General features: G+C 38.8%; 2 protein-coding genes across 3 annotated transcripts in view; one reads left to right on the forward strand and one right to left on the reverse strand.

Annotated features, from left to right (window-relative positions):
• Nucleotides 1-93: 93 nt before the first annotated feature.
• On the forward strand, nucleotides 94-9,589 carry LOC101467974 (inflammation and lipid regulator with UBA-like and NBR1-like domains). Its single transcript, XM_004546257.2, has 5 exons — nucleotides 94-344; nucleotides 1,690-1,844; nucleotides 4,511-4,708; nucleotides 6,956-7,281; nucleotides 7,838-9,589. Exons 1-5 carry the CDS (start codon nucleotides 193-195, stop codon nucleotides 7,871-7,873), a joined length of 867 nt encoding a protein of 288 aa, XP_004546314.1. The 5' UTR covers nucleotides 94-192; the 3' UTR covers nucleotides 7,874-9,589.
• Nucleotides 9,590-11,376: 1,787 nt separating this feature from the next.
• Nucleotides 11,377-14,204, reverse strand: part of pacsin1a (protein kinase C and casein kinase substrate in neurons 1a) — a 34,033-nt gene continuing 31,205 nt past the window's right edge. For both annotated transcript variants that reach the window (XM_004546259.4, XM_004546258.2), the window contains exon 10: nucleotides 11,377-13,974. In XM_004546259.4, coding sequence (XP_004546316.1) covers nucleotides 13,865-13,974 — 110 coding nt within the window. In that variant the 3' untranslated portion in view covers nucleotides 11,377-13,864. The remainder of the gene's footprint in view (nucleotides 13,975-14,204) is intronic.

Raw genomic sequence — 14,204 nt, forward strand, 5'->3', positions numbered from 1 at the left:
TCTGCCAGTTAATTACTGTTGTATACGCGTAGAAGATGTTTTAATTAGCGTCCACATTTTTCAGTCACGGAGGCTCAGGATGCAATCAGGTGACATGCGCACTCGACCCTGTTACCGAGTTTGTTATGATAAGTCGAGGCCTCGGACTAAATTAGGAGCCAACCCCCCGTGTTTATCCGGGCGAATCCCGTAATGGAGGGCATGGACCTGGACCAGGAGCTCATGCAGAAATTCAGCTGCATGGGTACAACAGACAAAGATATCCTCATATCAGAATTTCAGAGACTTCTTGGGTTTCAGCTAAACCCCGCAGGATGCGCCTTCTTTCTGGACATGACCAACTGGTGAGCTCGGGGACTCGTATGGCCTGCTGTTTGGTTAATGTTAGATAATATATAATGTGTACCAGCTAGCTTTCTGTGTAGCAGCATTTTTTGTACAAAGATAGTCTGCCTGAAAAACAAACAAACAGAAAATATCTCTGAAAGTTTTGTCCTCGCAGAACAAAAGCGTTTACGTTGGCCATAGAAGCGTCGGCTCAGTGACGGCTAACGACGTTGAAGAAGCGTAACTAGCTGAGTCAGTGTGACTCCGACTTTTGATTGCCTGTAACAGACACAGTGAAGGGTCGCAAGATTTGCATACCGGTGGAAAATTCCGTTGAAACAAATACTTTTTCGTTTAGGCACAACATAGCACCGAAGCGGATGCTGTATTTGACAAAAAACATGTTCACGTGTGTTAGCCTGTTGTTAGTCACCACTTTTATTCTGAAAAGCTAGGACGTACAGGATAGCTAGCTAACTTAAACTGAACTAAACGGATAGTTAGGATTTATTTCAGTCTTTTAACTTGTTATTCAGTGAGTTACATGAGTACCCTTTAAGATACCCGTTACCTTTATTGTCGATACAACTACAGTACATTGTGTCTATACTTTATTACGTAACCCATCTACATTGAAGTTGCAGAGACGGAGCTCAAAGATCACTGAAGCTCAGAGATCTGGTTGCGCAAACCAGATCAATCTTAGCCGGACAGAATGTATTTCAGTTTTTTCACGTACGGAGGGTACTTGATAAGTCTTGTGTTTTTTAGGAAAAATGTGACTTCCGGTGGCATGTTTTAACAGTGAAACAATTCGCGGTGCCATTGCAGTGTACGGAAGCGAAAATGAATGTGCTGCTGAGGGGAAAGGCCATTTTGAAGTCATCCCAAAAATAGATTTCTCTGCGCATATGCGGCGCTGAGCCAGCTAATGCGGGTCTGTGGAAGATCAACTGTTCCAGCAGTGCGTTCACTGGCAGTGGGGCTGTTGTAGTATCACGTGATCTCGCTGCTCTGCAACGGGGGTTTCTAAAAATAAAAACTGCTGGTTTATGGATGACCTGGTGTCACGGGAAGAACCCATCCTCAATGTGTCATACAGAAGCGTGATCTGTCTCCTTGTGATGCCTGATGATGGGGATGATTTTTGTCAGTGTACAATTACTAACTTTAAATGAAGCATGGAAAAAAAAGCAAAAAAACAAACAAACCAAATGGCTGAATTTAACCTTCACATGTGTGGAACGGCTATAGCCTGTAGAATCATTTATCAACCAGCTGTAAAAACTGAGGCGTTACTTCTGCAACTGTATTATAAGTGAATATTTAGATTTACTCAAATTTCTGTTTTTTCATTCTTAGGAATTTACAGGCAGCCATTGGAGCCTATTATGACTTCGAAAGTCCCAACATCAGTGCACCCTGCATGTCCTTTGTAAAGGATGTGACGATTGGTGAGGGTGAATCTGTTCCACCTGACACACCTTTCACAAAGACCTGGAGGATACAGAACACCGGTAAGTCAGCTAGAATAAGAATATCACTTGTGTTGGAAAATAAAATAGTAACAGTATTTCCCAATGGTTGACTGCTTTGATGGGGTGGGTTGTCTGCAGTGGAGACTAATGTTGGTCTGTCCAGTTTTGGCTTTAGATGAGTAGCACTTGTTGGGAGCTATTATTTTACCTTTAGTTGGCTAGAGAGTTGTTGTCAAGTGGAGTATAACTGTGTTTTCATCAGCATCACTCAGACATGCACATAAACACAGTGACAGCCATAGACTGAAGTCTGTTGACCGCAGATATACTAAAGTGTCATTATAAGTGACTGCAAAATGCATGCACCGCTGTGCTCTCAAACCCATTGATTTCATTGGCAAAACAATTTGTCACTGGACAAACCGCAGCACTCAACCTGGGAGTGCTTAAAGACACTGTGGTCATATTTTAACAGATATGAACTTGGGCTAAAACACTGTAATGACTGCCTGAAATTCTTTCTTCTTGTTGGCTGACCTGTGTGTAAGGCCAGTTTACATTTCTTATATCATCCTCCTAATAGCTTTACAGCTGTATTAAACCTGTGGAGGTACATAGGAAAAGACATGCAGATATTGCACAAGAAGTTTTGAAAAGTCCCTATTTTGCTCTGTCCTTCAGCGCTCCCAACAAACAGCATATTGAATCCAACTGCAAGCACCGTGCACATGGCATCCTGTGCAAAGGCCCTGTTGCATTTTCAACAAATCTCATTTTATTTAAAAAGGTGGCATTACGTGTTACATAACTGAACTGTGGCTCTTTTGATTCGCTTTTCTTGTGTCAAAAATGTTAGGAAAAAAAAACGTAACTTTTCAAGCAACAGCAAATCACTTGTTTATATACAGTGGGGCAAAAAAGTATTTAGTCAGCCACCGATTGTGCAAGTTCCCCCACCTAAAATGATGACAGAGGTCAGTAATTTGCACCAGAGGTACACTTCAACTGTGAGAGACAGAATGTGAAAAAAAAAAATCCATGAATCCACATGGTAGGATTTGTAAAGAATTTATTCGTAAATCAGGGTGGAAAATAAGTATTTGGTCAATAACAAAAATACAACTCAATACTTTGTAACATAACCTTTGTTGGCAATAACAGAGGTCAAACGTTTACTATAGGTCTTTACCAGGTTTGCACACACAGTAGCTGGTATTTTGGCCCATTCCTCCATGCAGATCTTCTCGAGAGCAGTGACGTTTTGGGGCTGTCGCCGAGCAACACGGACTTTCAACTCCCGCCACAGATTTTCTATGGGGTTGAGGTCTGGAGACTGGCTAGGCCACTCCAGGACTTTCAAATGCTTCTTACGGAGCCACTCCTTTGTTGCCCGGGCGGTGTGTTTTGGATCATTGTCATGTTGGAAGACCCAGCCTCGTTTCATCTTCAAAGTTCTCACTGATGGAAGGAGGTTTTGGCTCAAAATCTCACGATACATGGCCCCATTCATTCTGTCCTTAACACGGATCAGTCGTCCTGTCCCCTTGGCAGAAAAACAGCCCCATAGCATGATGTTTCCACCCCCATGCTTCACAGTAGGTATGGTGTTCTTGGGATGCAACTCAGTATTCTTCTTCCTCCAAACACGACGAGTTGAGTTTATACCAAAAAGTTCTACTTTGGTTTCATCTGACCACATGACATTCTCCCAATCCTCTGCTGTATCATCCATGTGCTCTCTGGCAAACTTCAGACGGGCCTGGACATGCACTGGCTTCAGCAGCGGAACACGTCTGGGACTGCGGGATTTGATTCCCTGCCGTTGTAGTGTGTTACTGATGGTGACCTTTGTTACTTTGGTCCCAGCTCTCTGCAGGTCATTCACCAGGTCCCCCCGTGTGGTTCTGGGATCTTTGCTCACCGTTCTCATGATCATTTTGACCCCACGGGATGAGATCTTGCGTGGAGCCCCAGATCGAGGGAGATTATCAGTGGTCTTGTATGTCTTCCATTTTCTGATGATTGCTCCCACAGTTGATTTTTTTCACACCAAGCTGCTTGCCTATTGTAGATTCACTCTTCCCAGTCTGGTGCAGGTCTACAATACTTTTCCTGGTGTCCTTCGAAAGCTCTTTGGTCTTGGCCATGGCGGAGTTTGGAGTCTGACTGTTTGAGGCTGTGGACAGGTGTCTTTTATACAGACGATGAGTTCAAACAGGTGCCATTCATACAGGTAACGAGTGGGGGACAGAAAAGCTTCTTACAGAAGACGTTACAGGTCTGTGAGAGCCAGAGATTTTCCTTGTTTGAGGTGACCAAATACTTATTTTCCACCCTAATTTACGAATAAATTCTTTACAAATCCTACCATGTGGATTCATGGATTTTTTTTTTTTCACATTCTGTCTCTCACAGTTGAAGTGTACCTCTGGTGCAAATTACTGACCTCTGTCATCATTTTAAGTGGGGGAACTTGCACAATCGGTGGCTGACTAAATACTTTTTTGCCCCACTGTAAATGCTGCAGCTCTGCCTCTAGCCAACCAAGGCACATTATATAAAAATATTCCAAAAGAATGAGGTAGTTGGTTGAGCAGCCTGCCATTCAATACTGATCTAAAATAGAAGCTGATCATTGGTTAGTAATCACTATATCGTACATGAGTACAGTTCGTAACAAGAAAAATTGTCTGTTTGTCTTCCAGGTGCAGAGTCATGGCCTCCAGGAGTTTCTCTGAAGTATGTTGGAGGAGATCAGTTCGGCCACATAAACATGGTGATGGTGCGTTCTCTAGACCCGCAGGAAATGACTGATGTCAGTGTGCAGATGCATAGTCCTGTATCTCCGGGTATGTACCAGGGCCAGTGGAGAATGTGCACAGCTACCGGACTTTTCTATGGAGGTAAGAACTACAACTTTACTTAAAAAAATGTTAAATGGAGTTACTTATCGTGATGATAAGTAACTCAATTTTTATGATAAGTAACTCCATTTATTTATTTATTTATTAACTTCTTTTTTGTTTTGTTTTTTTAAATGTTTTTGCTATAAGACAGCCAAAATGTGTTTCCTGGTTGATTCTGATGGCATAGGATTAGGGGGATTTCCTTCAGAGCTAAACAAGGGGTTGGAGCCATAAGTAATATATCAGCTGCTAGGGCTGTTCGATATAATGATATATATCGGATGACGATATAAAAACATTTATCGTTTCATTTTACGCTATCGTTTGTTTCGTGGTGTCGCAAAATAAACTGTTTACGGCAATATTTTTTCATCGTTTTGATCGTCACTGTAGTGGCTATATTAATTTCTTAAAGTTCTCTCTTTCTCATAACCACACTATGGATGGACAAGCGCCTGTTTTTATGCGTTGTCATTACCAAACAACGATGGTAAAACCATCGCGTGTCCGCTTGTTTATTTTCCACATAAACCTTTCACAATAAAGCTCAAGATCCTGTTGAGACTTTTCAAAATAAACTGAATCACGTGAAAGAGTATGCAGAGTATTTACGGATGAGAAGCAAAAAAGAGCCGTCAGGTGCTAAAAAATAAACCTTAGACTCAAACGTTAGAACAGGCTTTTCCCTGCAGCACGCTGTGTAATAAATACTCACGAAGAAAACGGCGGCCGTTACAACTTATGTCAAAAAATGTATCGTTTCATGCATCGGTTAAAACACTTGACTCCTTGTACACGACGCCCAGCTGGAAACACTTCACGCAAGTCGAGCTGCCCGAGATTCAGAGAATTTACAGAAAATGTTAAATTTTTGTGATTTATATCGTTATCAGGACGATAGATGTATTATATTGGGATATGAGATTTTGGTCATATTGCACAGCCCTATCAGCTGGTACAAAAAAGAGAGAAAACTAGAAATATTGTGTAGGAAGACATTAATAGACCTACAGCTGGGGGATAACTTACCTAAGGTGCAAGTAAGTTATCTTCAATAAATGGAATTTCTTGAATAAAAAGTCAAAGTGACTCTAATGAAGTAATGTCATCTTTTTGTCATGCTAACTTACTGTTCAAGGTTTAAATTCTATTGTGGAAGCACTGTGGTTGAAGCACTGCTACGCAGATGGTTATTCTTCAGAGCTTTGTTGGAATCTTATTTGGTCTTGGACTTTTAGACAGATAAGTCAAGCTATTTGTAGAGTGCCTTTGTTTGGGGTTTTTGGGCTTTGTTATGTATACACAGAAAAAAATGTTCAAATCAAGTAAATCTTATTTATATACCTTGATATCACATTACAGTTTTGCCTCAAGGGGCTTTACACGGCACACAACAACCCTGTCATTAGACAGTTAATTAAATTAGTCACATTTTGTTTGTGATTCATGGCTTACGTAAGCTGCTGACGCTGAATTATACATGTCGTCCAGGCTTACTTTGTGTTGACTCTACAAAACCTAAAACCATAGTCAGAGATAATGGTGTTTCGACAGTGGTTATCAGCTTTCTTTGTTATCTCAGGCCTTTTGCTGATGGAAACGCTGTATATAACCTACTCCAGACAAGACTAGACTATGCATTTACCATTAGTTACCATGGTGATCTAGGCAGGTAAAGCGAGACCCACTGTTGGGATGCTAACAGCTCGGACATTAGGATCACCATACATTGCTAACCCATTAATTTTGCTACACTGTACAATGTGCCGTGCCGCAGTAACAGGGAATTATTAGCACTTCATCTTCATTAATGAAGATGAAGTGCTAGATCATTTTGTATGGATGTGCTGCAATAAAACTATTAATTATTTATCATTAAATTAATTGATTTATGTCCTATCAGGATGTCTCTAAAGACTTCTCTACTTACAAATTAAGCTGGAGAGGGATGTTGAATTTAAACACCGGGCTTTAATATTTCATCCACTTGTTCATCACAATTATTTCCCACCTAAAATAGTTTCATGCTGACTTAAGGAGTAAGAAGAGGGCTGCAGATCAGAATCACATTAAGTCTTTGAGGATACAAGGTGTGAAGTGTAGTCCAGCCTAATTATTATACAGTAAATATTTTGTAACCGTTTGATTTATGGGTATTGGGTAATATCCTGCATATAGACACAGGTTTAGTTACATGTTATCAACTCTATGATTATGTTTAAGCACACCATTGTCTATTTACAGATGTAATTTGGGTGATCCTGAGTGTGGAGGTTGGAGGCCTCCTTGGTGTCACACAGCAGCTTTCCTCTTTTCAAGCTGAGTTCAACACCCAGCCTCATCGTAACCTGGAAGGAGATTATAACCCCTTCGCCTCACCAGAGAAAAACAAGTGCCCTAACAGCAACAACAACAGCCTTCACGATGACAGCAACCATAGAGTTGCAGAGGAACATTGGGAGGGAAGCCCAAACCAGCTGCAGCAAGACCAGAATGGACTTTCACAAAACTCTGTGGATATATTAGCAAACAGTCTACAAAGCAATCTATCAGTAGTCTCTTGCAACCAGGTGAGACATATCACAGAGCCACAACATTGTCTGTGCATGTTAATGAGGGTTGAATCACACTGAATCTTCTGTGGACAAAATTAAAAAGTCAACATTTGCCTTTAATAGATTATCCCGAGTGGTGGTGTGCTCAGAGCACGTATTAGAACTAAATGCAAAGTTTACCAGCTGTAATTTTGCAGTGTTGGCCAGGACAGCTCCATGCTGTTGTTGGTATGGCACAGACTAATGTAGCTATACTGGAAAAATATAGACTTTAGACACTGAAAATCTGTAAAGCTGCTGTTTAGCAAGTTCAATAGTTTGGACTTTTTCTGCTCATGTCAGCACCTTTTAAAATCTACTTTTAATGTTTGCAGTTGCTAAACAGGAAATACCCTACGCCCCTAGTCACACAGGCGTAGAGATTAGTTGGTGATGCCCTTGCTGAGTGGGTGCTGGAAGTTGCTAACAATCACTGAATTAGTTGCAGTGACTGTAAACTGTGAAGCTATGTTTTCTGTCTGTTGTTGGTCTACTACTACTACTTTTTTTTAATCCTTTCTCTTTGTTGCAGGGTATACAGGAGCCCTATCCATTTGGGCACTCTTAAATCATGGGACTTGTGAAGGAGTGAAGCAGCACTAAAATCATACCTCTGGAGTCTGTCACACCAACAAAAGAAAGAAGAGGTTCGTCAGTAGAGAGTGGAGAGTGTGGAGATTCAAAAACACTTTATGCAAAGTCCAGTTAGACTGAATATCCGGAGGCCAACGCTCCTGACATGCAGCTCAACCAACATCCTGCACCCACTGTATGCACGTGTGAATGCTAAGTTAAAAATGAGTGCTATGAGTCTTTTGAGTGATAACTTTTTTTCTTTTATTTTTCCAAAAAAAAAAATTTTTTTAGCAGTCAGAGTACCCATTAAACAGATGACAGGAGTGTGTGAATGTTTGTGTATTTGTGTGTGGATTGTGCAACATGAAAAAAGAGAATTTGGAGGAAAAGCCATTCACTTTGCCAACTGATTCTCCGGTTTCTACTCTGATTTATTGGTATGTTGATTAGGTTTGTGGACTCTTTGTTGTCTAGACTACTAAATTCCTGAAACATAATTTATGCATTTTTAAAGAAACAATATTTTCCAAAAGCTTATTTGAAGGTTAGATAAGTCTAAACTGTGTTTTTCATGCCACATACAGTATGACCAGTATTTTATAAGCCGTTAGCTGGAAGTTTAGAAACAGTGCAGCTTATTTAAACAAGAGGGAATCGGCCAAATTGAAGCTAAGATCAGAGAAACAGAAGTCTCATACATTAATTACAAATATTTTCTGACATAAATTATTTTGTATTATTGGTAAATGTTCCTGACTTCATAGTTGGGTCATTAATTCATACATTAATTCATAAAAAGTTTTAAAAAACTAGATTCCTGCAAAGTATAAGATGCGTAATTCAAGTCATATAAACAGAAGTAAAGACATAATTTCTCATTATGAATCCGTTTGGTTGTTTGTTTACTGCTTCAAATTCAACTTAAAGCTGTCTTGGAAATGTTTTTAACATATTAAGTTGAATGTAAATGATGAATGTAGAAGGGGAAAATTCTTTTGGAAACATATAAATTTACCCAAAGATTCTTAATGGGATATTTTCATTCAACTGTCAGTTTTATTCATGTTATTGTTGGTTTTCATCTCGTTAAATTTATGTTTGAGAAGTTCCATTTAAAAGACTACAAACGGTCTCATTGATATTTCTCATTTAATCACACGCTTGATTTTTTTTTTGATTTTTTTATCACCAATCAAATAACTGATTCATATCTTCTTCTTTTTTTTTTAAGTAATGTTATTCAGCATTTACTTACTTGCTAATCTATGCACTGAGTAATGAACCCCAATGGCAAGGCCTCAGTGTACCTTTTCTCCTTGGTAAGAAGGTGTGTTTTTTTTTTTATGCTGTGTGTTAGATCCCTCTCATATCCTTTTATGTTGAGGCCTGTAACCTGATGAGAGTTGACGTGAGAACACCGTTCAGCTGACACTTGAGGATCCATGAGATCTAAATGTTGCTTAGAACAATGTGCATTTCCTGTTAATAAAGAGAGAGATTAATGTTTATCTTGCTATCAGAGGTAGTTATTGTCAATTTAATGTAATATTGCAAAGTTTCCACTGGCCAAAATGAATTGCAGAATGAATCAGTTGGCATTAGACTCAAACAGCAGCACATTTAGGTGAGTGAGAAGCAAACAGATGAAAGCTTATTTCTGGTATGTTTGATGAATGTTTGTATGATTAAATTATCAGTGAAAATGAAAGCCTGTGTGGTCATGCTTTTCATGGTTTTATGAAGCGACTCACTAGCAGATTCCAAGAAAGAAAATTAAACCTTTAAATAATGGCTGTTATGATGGTGGCTGTATGTTTTACTATGAGAAAGTGTAAAGATTAAAAAAAACAACCCTCAGGAATATTTCCAGCACCTTGTTGAATCTATGACATGACAAATTAAGGCAGCTCTGAAGGCAAAAGTTTGTCCAACCCAGTGCTAGCAAGGTGTAACTAGTGAAAGTATGTACAAGGAACGAAAATGTGTCTAATACTTGGTGATTTCATCATTAATCTTAAAAGGGCTTTTCCACCTGTGACAGATTTTTAAATGCTGCTTATTAACTGAAAAAAAAGAAAACGGCAGCAAATTCTTCAGCCTATATAACAGTCTATATTTATATATAACGCATATATAAATATAACTTTCTTTAAAGTCTTGGTGTTTCGTGAACACATGTGACATAGGTTGGATGATACTACTGATGACATTCAGAAATTCTCTGAATTGCTCGGAGAGCTGAAATGTATTTGTCAGACACATTTGTCACTTTTAAAGTTAAAATAGTTGCTGCAGTGAGTTTATTTATAAAGGACCAATGAGAAGAAAAGGAGAAAAGTTTAAAATGCTTGTTTGGAGTCCAAGAATTAAAAAGATGTGCTTGAAAATCAGCATAACACATCCACAAAAGATCCACCTGAGTGTTGGACAGTCAGATCCCGGAGCGGCATTACTGCTCAGCTTCAGTGTAGCAGTATCAGGTCTCCTTATCATGTATAGCATAACCAGGGCATGGCACACCTGTCTCAGGTAGATCCGGTGATCTCTCTAACGTTCCCCTAACTTCCATTCCGGGAAGTTCCCCATTAAGGTGATGAATGCAGCAATGAAGTCATTTGTCTTTAAAACATAACACTAATCTCCTTTATAATGTATCATTCTTTAATTTAAGACCTTTAGAAAAGATGAACTAAATAAATAGTTCAGTTTATTAAAAGTGGAACTTAGTGATCTTTGAAGGTAGATGCTTTCTGTTTTTCCAAGGTTCGATGTAAAAAGTGCCTAGTGGACTAAAAAAAGAACCAGTCAGTGGCTCTTTCTTTGGCCTTGGCTCTTCAAGTGCCCCTCTAGTTTTAGAATTGCATTTTCTAATATTCCCATCCAGGTATATTTAATTCAAAGTTAGGAAATGTTTTATTATTAAACCAGTCTTGATAAATAGCACTTTTTATGTGTCAGTGATATGGCATGGTTTATTCCCATGCTCTACAATAAAAATAAATAAATTGGTAGCACGTTATAATAATGTTGCACTATTAAGCATTAGTAAGGTATTAGCAAGTGCTTCATTCATCATCATATAGCATTACTCCTCCTTAGTATGCCATTTATAAAGACAGATTATGACTACGACGATGATTCTGATTATTACTACCAGTGATGTCGTAGCAGTGGTAGCTGTAAATGATGTAACAGTAACAGATGGATAAACATATATGTATTTATAGATAGCATAATAAAGCGGAGTAATGATAAATGATGAATTAAGAACTTGCTAATACCTTGCTAATTTCTTGTAGCGTGACATTATTATAAAGTGCCACTAAATTAAATTAATGGTTTAATAACGAATAACTCCAAATCATGCTGTCTATAGACAAAAAAAACACACAGAGGCTACTTTTTTGTCAACAAACTTGTTTCCCTTTCAAACCAATATCGCAATATTGACACCATCACAACAAATTTGATTTGGGTTTTTCATCACTATCGTCATTATCTGTGATCATAATCATCTTTATGCATATTTAAATGAACTTGTTACATCAAGATGAACAGGCACTACACCAGTTAGGAGATAAAAGTACATCACTAACTATGAACATACATCTTCTAGACCGCTAATAAAGGGTTTCCACAACATGAGCTGCTGTCCCCTGTGTGCATAAGGAAGAGATCAACATAAAAAAGCATTTTACATGTACACCTTTTTACTGCCTCAACATGGTTAGGTCTCATTTTCAACTCAACACAGTTGTACAGTTACAATAGAATATAATCTTTAAATTACATCATCATATACAAATCTGACAGCGTGGGGTAACGTCACGCTTTTATGATACACTGACAATTCCATTGCAATAAAATTCATACAATATGGTACCTATTACTTAATATGTTTTCCATTGCTGTTATTTAATGAAACACATTTACATGTATAACACTACATTTTGTCTTAATAGTCAATCACTTGCATTTTTTTTGTGGTTTTTTTGTTACATTTACACAACTCATACACACTGGGTGATGGAGATGTTTTCCCTCAGAATATTAACCTGATAATGTTGATTATGCATTTGAACCTGTGTGTATTGTGTATGTATATCCTGCTTAATGCATGTGTGTTTGCATGTGTGTGGAAGTGTGTGCGCATGTGCATCGAGGATGTATGACATTTTTATGACAGGAGTCCTTTTTGCTATGCTGGACAGCTTTACTCTAAGACACAACTTGTGAGCTGGTGATGTGTTTCTCCTCATGTGTGAGACCCAAAACCTGTCAAATCCTGTTCCAGACACAAAGCTAAACACATCTGACTGCTGTTAGTCTGGTGACATTTAAACTAAGTTATAAATAGCAATCTCCAATCTAATCAGATTTAGGTGCAACTGGTAGCAAGATAACTCACTAATCCACCTTTGATAAATGCAATTCCTGCTATGATTTTAATTTAAATGGTGCAAGATTTCAAAAATAACCATGTAATGCACCCTGTAAGTCATCCTGCATGCAGTGCAGTACTTGTCATATGTATCCCCAGTATTTTGTAACATGTTTGGGTTTTTTGACAACTGAATTTTGATGGACTGTGAAGCAACTATAAGTTGATCTTCAGTGAAGCTGCTTCACACTGATATGGTAAATTATTGCACGGAGTGAAAACAGATAGTTGATGGTATTGGGTCGTTCTTTGGCTCAGCATTAAAACGGGCCACATAACTAGTGCTTTTTGCTAGGCAAGGCTTTAAATGACAGTGGAGAACAATGCTTATATGACACGCCCTCTTTCAAGCCCAAACACTAGTACATTCATGTCCTGTTGGAGAGGCTTCAATCTTCAGACAACAGTCTGTAGCACAGTAACACACTGAGATGCCTCCACTGGCCCTTCACTCTGGAAGAAAAGTCCCCAGCATATGCACTGTTCAAAACCCTCCTCTCAAACTGCAGTGGAAACCTCATGATGACTTGATCCGCCTTCACTCTGAGGGAATGCATCGCAGGTCTTTCTCGTTATCAGTAGCGGGATATAGTAAGGAATTACTGAACCAAGGATGAGAGCTTCTGTGAAAAACTGTAAATCCTTTCCATGATTTGCATGAAGATGGTTTTCTCAAAGGATTTGTGACGCTAAGAAAAACAGATGTTGAAAGCAAAACAAACCAACATAAAATCAGTTCATCAACAAGCTTTCTCTTGTGAAATTAGAAGCATGTGCATGTCCAGAAGCTTGTGATGCTAAGAAGTAATCTCTGCATTTGTAGTTGAAGTGTTGCATCAGGTTGGAGCCTAAACAAGGCTGCAGGATTCAGGGAATGCACGTCGTTGCATAGCACATGCTGCTATGCAAGTTCAGAAACAGTTAACACACGTAGCACTGCACACACTGGAAAAGAGGTTGGACCAAATCACAAAGAAAAAACAAATAAACAAACAAACAAAAAACCAAAAAGAGGATACTGTCAGTGGTACTTTTAAAACTACACAGCATTCCTGATGTGAGAATGATGGCTGACCGTACACAGCATTAAAAATGCTACACAAAATGGCATCACACTGTATATACACAATGCAGGTTAGAGAAGCTCATCTTTGTCAAATGGGTACAACTGATTATATTATCTTCCCATTTTCACAAGTGAACTCACTGCAGTTTAAATAAGCTGCATTATATTGTTAAATACAGCTACACAGACAAGCAATGTGTTCCTGCACTGTCTTGATGTTATAGTTGAGTGTGTATATACTGGAATAACTGCTGCTCCTGTTTTTAAATGTGTAAGTTCGCCCACCCCAAATGCTGGATAAAATATATTATACTGATATATTGTCTTTTAGGTTACTAAGTTTTATTTAGGCAAAACTGCTTGGCGCATCTGTTGGGCAAGGGATGTGTTGCTCTTAAGTCTCTGGCTATGTGCGGTGCAATTGGACGGGACAGTTCAAGCTGCCTCCAATGGCATATCCTTGTCCAGTAATGTGACTAGATTGGCTCGACATAATTGGCTGGGTACAGTCCCTCTTTGCCGTTGTCCAAACGACCTCTACACCAGCCTTGCTCGTCTTCATCCTCAGTCTTAGTCAGTTCATCGCCTGCAAAAGACAAATGATTCCTTAATCAGCACACTCGTACGTTTCACTTAAATCTAAAGCAGAGCTATTCATCAGAATATTTCCACATTTTCTCTTTTATTATGTATTTTGATAATAAATCACCGGAAAGAAAGAAAAAATCCTCACTCTAGTAAACATACAGTTGCAAGGTAGAACCACCCAAAAGCTCCTTTATTCTAGTTTTTTTTTTTTTTTGCAGTTACAGTAAG

This window comes from Maylandia zebra, linkage group LG20 (genome assembly GCF_041146795.1).
Source record: "Maylandia zebra isolate NMK-2024a linkage group LG20, Mzebra_GT3a, whole genome shotgun sequence".
NCBI classification, from domain to species: Eukaryota; Metazoa; Chordata; class Actinopteri; order Cichliformes; family Cichlidae; genus Maylandia; species Maylandia zebra.